General features: G+C 54.5%; 1 protein-coding gene across 1 annotated transcript; it reads left to right on the forward strand.

Annotated features, from left to right (window-relative positions):
• The first annotated feature begins 845 nt into the window (after window positions 1-845).
• Window positions 846-3,937, forward strand: SIX1 (SIX homeobox 1). The gene is made up of 2 exons (XM_032789171.2): window positions 846-1,492; window positions 3,293-3,937. The coding sequence occupies exons 1-2, from the start codon at window positions 933-935 to the stop codon at window positions 3,564-3,566; spliced, it is 834 nt and encodes a 277-aa protein (XP_032645062.1). The 5' UTR covers window positions 846-932; the 3' UTR covers window positions 3,567-3,937.
• Window positions 3,938-4,281: the final 344 nt, after the last annotated feature.

Consider the following 4,281-nt stretch of genomic DNA (forward strand, 5'->3'; position numbering starts at 1 on the left):
GGTCCAAATCACAACTCACAGTTGTTAGCCGGATGAATTGTATTTGACTAATTCGAACTCAGATCTGCTTCTGTCTAAACGCTTTGCCCCTCTCCTCCTCCCCCGCAAAAAAGCAGCACTTTCAGTTTTGCCAGTGCCTGCCTACAAAGCAATTCATGGCGAAGATACTTTGAACGAGGGCCTTGGAAATGCTTCCAACCCCCCACCCCTTCGCACACAACCACCTCCCATCCTGTCCTCCAACCCAAAGTTATGGCTCTTCTTTATTATTTATCATGCTCCATAAGCTATTCATCACGCCGTTATTTATTCATTCCCAACATTAAGGTAATTAAATATGAGCTCACATGGAAGGAGCAGAGCTGCGAGGGACCAGGAGGTGGGGGAGGGGCCTTTTTTAAGGGCTGTAATAATTGATTTGTGCAGAGATGAGCCCCCGCTCCCCTTAGGTGACACTTGAGACGGGGCTCATGTTGCAGGGCCCTGACGTGTCTCCCCTCCCGGGACGGCGCGCGGCTCCCCTCCCGGGCTCTCTCACACACGCTCAGCCACTCACTCATCAGACACCAGCGGCGGCAGCAGCAGCAGCGCGGCTCGCGGGCCCGGCCTCCTCGCGCTCAGCCCTGCTGCCTTGCAGGCCGCGCGCCTCTGGCACAGCCTCCGATAGGCGCGCGGGGGCGTCCAATCAGCGCCGCCCGGCCGCTCGGGCGCTTTAAGCTTGGCTGCTGCGGAGGAGCCACAAAGTTCCCCCAGCAACAATCCGAGCATCCCACCCCCCGCTCGCGCCCGGGCCGGGGCTCCGCGCGCCCCCCGCCGCGCCGCGCCGCACCTGGGAGCGCCCGGCCTCGCGCCGGCTTCTCACCTGGCCGCTCGGGAGGGAGCCGTCCCGCCGCCTCTGCTGCCCAGCCGGGACCTGCGGCCGAGCCCCAGCCATGTCCATGCTGCCGTCCTTCGGCTTCACGCAGGAGCAAGTGGCCTGCGTGTGCGAGGTGCTCCAGCAAGGGGGGAACCTGGAGCGGCTGGGCCGGTTCCTCTGGTCCCTGCCGGCCTGCGACCACCTGCACAAGAACGAGAGTGTCCTCAAAGCCAAGGCGGTGGTGGCCTTCCACCGGGGCAACTTCCGCGAGCTCTACAAGATCCTGGAGAGCCACCAGTTCTCGCCCCACAACCACCCCAAGCTGCAGCAGCTCTGGCTCAAGGCGCACTACGTGGAAGCCGAGAAGCTGCGGGGCCGACCCCTGGGCGCCGTGGGCAAGTACCGGGTGCGCCGAAAATTCCCCCTGCCCCGGACCATCTGGGATGGCGAGGAGACCAGCTACTGCTTCAAGGAGAAGTCCCGGGGCGTGCTGAGGGAGTGGTACGCGCACAACCCCTACCCCTCGCCGCGGGAGAAAAGGGAGTTGGCCGAGGCCACCGGGCTCACCACCACCCAGGTCAGCAACTGGTTTAAAAACAGGAGGCAGCGGGACAGAGCGGCAGAGGCGAAGGAAAGGTACTTGCCCCGGCGTTTCTCTCTCTCTTTTACTCTCCTGCCGTGCGCTTTGCAGGGCAGGTTGGGATCTGCGCGGGGGGAGCCAGCCAGGAGGCTCCTGCACTTGGATTTAGCTGATGAACGAGAATTAGTCGCAGGCCTTTTGGGGGGCGCGGAAGTTGGGGTGTCAGTGTCTGTTTCCGCCCGCTTTTAGCGCGGGTGAATAGCCGAAATCGTGATCCCCACTGGGGTATGTATCCCGCCCCGGCACCCAGCACAGCTCCAGGCTGCGGTGGGGGTATTTTTACTGCAGGAGGGTGAGTGGAGACACACTAAATGGGAAAGAGTGGCCAGTAGTTCTCCAGAAGGGAAAGGTGATCGCCCCCCCAGGCTCTGCCTGGCAGTGCTTTAGGGGGAGATGGTGCCAGACGGGGAATCTTGTGCCTGTGGCATTGAGAACGATGTTCGGGGAAGAATAAAATCGCCTTGGCTGCGCGCTAATGAGTCAGGTCACTCCCTTGGAGTCACGTTTTAAAAGCAAAACCTGGGTTTCATTTCCCCTTAACATTACAGACAGGAGAAAAACGGGTTTGGTATTTTTCGCGCAGGAGGCTGGGACGCGATTTTTAGAAGGCGATGAGACGCCCTCTGAAAAATCATCGCTCGTCCTCCTCGCATGCGGACCTATTCGGCTGCTCCCCATCCCCACCTGCCTAACGCCAAGGGTTAAGTACTTTTCTAGCTGACTTCTGGAGACGGCTTTGTCACTCTTGCCTTTTGTTTCATCCCTGAGCGGCGGAATGGGACTCGGGGACGTTTGTGGCGGGCAGAACAGCCGGGGAGGTAAATAAATAGGAGCGAGGCATTGAGGAGAGAGCGTTTGATTCTCCGCCTTTTATTTATCCCCCTCGTCTCTCGGGCCTTGGAGTTGCACTCCCCTCTGGCAGAGCTGCACTGTGGCTGGAGAGTGCAGCCCCGGGGTCCGGAGGAGAACGAGAAATCCCAGTGGTTGCAGCCGAGAGCTTATGAAATTAAGCAGGAGTGAGTCAGGGCTGAGATACTTTCAACCGCACACAGAGATCGGGGGTAACAGAAGCTCCTTGGGAAGGAAGGGGGTTCACCGAGCCCTGTGTGAATCGGCTCGGAACCACGCCTGCACTTGGAGCCGGATTTCAGTCCCAGCAAGGAGCATGTCACGAAACCAGGCCTCTGGCTCCCTCCCTTCTAGCGAAAAGGAGACGGGTGCGTGTCCTGCTCCCACACTAGTCTGCTGCCTGCCTGCTTGCTTCAATCTCAATTCCTCCTTAGCGCCAGCGGGTTTAGAAGACTTCCTAAATATTTGACCAGCCACGCAAAGAGCCGTTTTTAATTTAAAAAAGCTCTTGTCCTCACCTAAGTGAACACGCACATCGGTGACACGGGCTGGCTGAATAGGCCCAGCACCGCAGCTCCCGCGGTGAATCCGGGATTTAAATGGCAAACGCTTCTCTTGGTGTTTCCGAATGCCGGGGCAGGCTTTTATTTGTTCATTGGTAACTATGTTTTGTTCAAAACAGCGGTTTGTTGCGAGGTAAGGCCCGCACAATGAGACACGTTGATTGAACAGAGGGGGTTTGATAGTAGTTTCCCGGTAGTTTGGGGAGCGCGCTGCACTGATGAATTGCTAGTTTCCCGCGAGGCACTGAACACCGAAAGAAATGGCACATCCACTGATTTTTCTCATGCCCCCTTTGAGCAGAACACCAATGGAGTCTCGCTTTAAGCCGATGAGTAGAGATGTCCCTGCTTTGTAACAGACAGGCTGCATTCTTTTTTTCTTAGGGAGAACACTGAAAACAACAACACGTCCACCAACAAACCCAACCAGCTCTCTCCCCTGGATGGGGGCAAACCGCTTATGTCCAGCTCCGAAGAAGAATTCTCCCCCCCACAAAGTCCAGATCAGAACTCAATCCTTCTCTTACAGGGAAACCTCAGCCATGCCAGGAGCTCCAACTATTCCCTGACGGGCTTAACTGCCTCTCAGACCAGCCACAGCCTCCAGGACTCCCTGCTAGGACCCCTCACCTCGAGCTTGGTAGACCTCGGCTCCTAAAACCGGAGCAAGCAGCCGTTAAAGCAATGGAAACGGAGGTTTACCGCGGCGATAAGACAGTCGATTGTAAATAGAGGACAGGACATGATTTTACATCTTATCTGGTGATTCTTAACACGACTTTAACCTCTCTTTTAAAACGCTCCCAAGAAGTCTCCTCTCCTCTCCTATCTAACGCGCTTACAGCTTTCCCATTCTTTTTCTCCAAGCAGCCAAATGCAGAAAACGGCGGTTCCCTGTGATTTTTCTCTTAGGATGTTTCTTCGAATTCAATTAAGTTTTTTACCAGCAGGAATTACAAAATAACCGGATTCGATTCAATTCGAAACAAAGTGACGAAGATCCGATCTGTCACGTACAGAGAGAGAAAAGAGATTGATGAAGAGTCATTCTATAGTTGGGGAAATTTATTCTTATTTGAATTCTTAAGAACTCAGAGGGCGGATAATCTACAAGGCCTTTTATTTGGGAGGGAGGTGGGAGGGGAAGTTAAGTTTACATTTTTCACATTTCGTGTTAACAAAAGTTTTCGGTGTAGATTAAATTTTAAAAGATGCAGTATTAGAATAAAAACCAGTGCCTATGTCTTAAAGCAGATATACGAGGCAACTAGCTAGAGGAACTTCAATGACCATTAATAGAGCAAACATTCTTCGTATTTTTTTTTTTGTGGTGAACTTTCGAAATGCATCAATGTGACTTAAACTAAAAATAA

Source organism: Chelonoidis abingdonii, chromosome 4 (genome assembly GCF_003597395.2).
Source record: "Chelonoidis abingdonii isolate Lonesome George chromosome 4, CheloAbing_2.0, whole genome shotgun sequence".
In the NCBI taxonomy this organism is placed as follows: Eukaryota; Metazoa; Chordata; order Testudines; family Testudinidae; genus Chelonoidis; species Chelonoidis abingdonii.

Coding starts and splice junctions, on each gene's coding strand:
- SIX1 (XM_032789171.2), top strand. CDS start 933: ATGTCCATGCTGCCGTCCTTCGGCTTCACGCAGGAGCAAGTGGCCTGC. Junction 1,493..3,292: donor GCGGCAGAGGCGAAGGAAAG/GTACTTGCCCCG, acceptor TTTTTTTCTTAG/GGAGAACACTGAAAACAACA.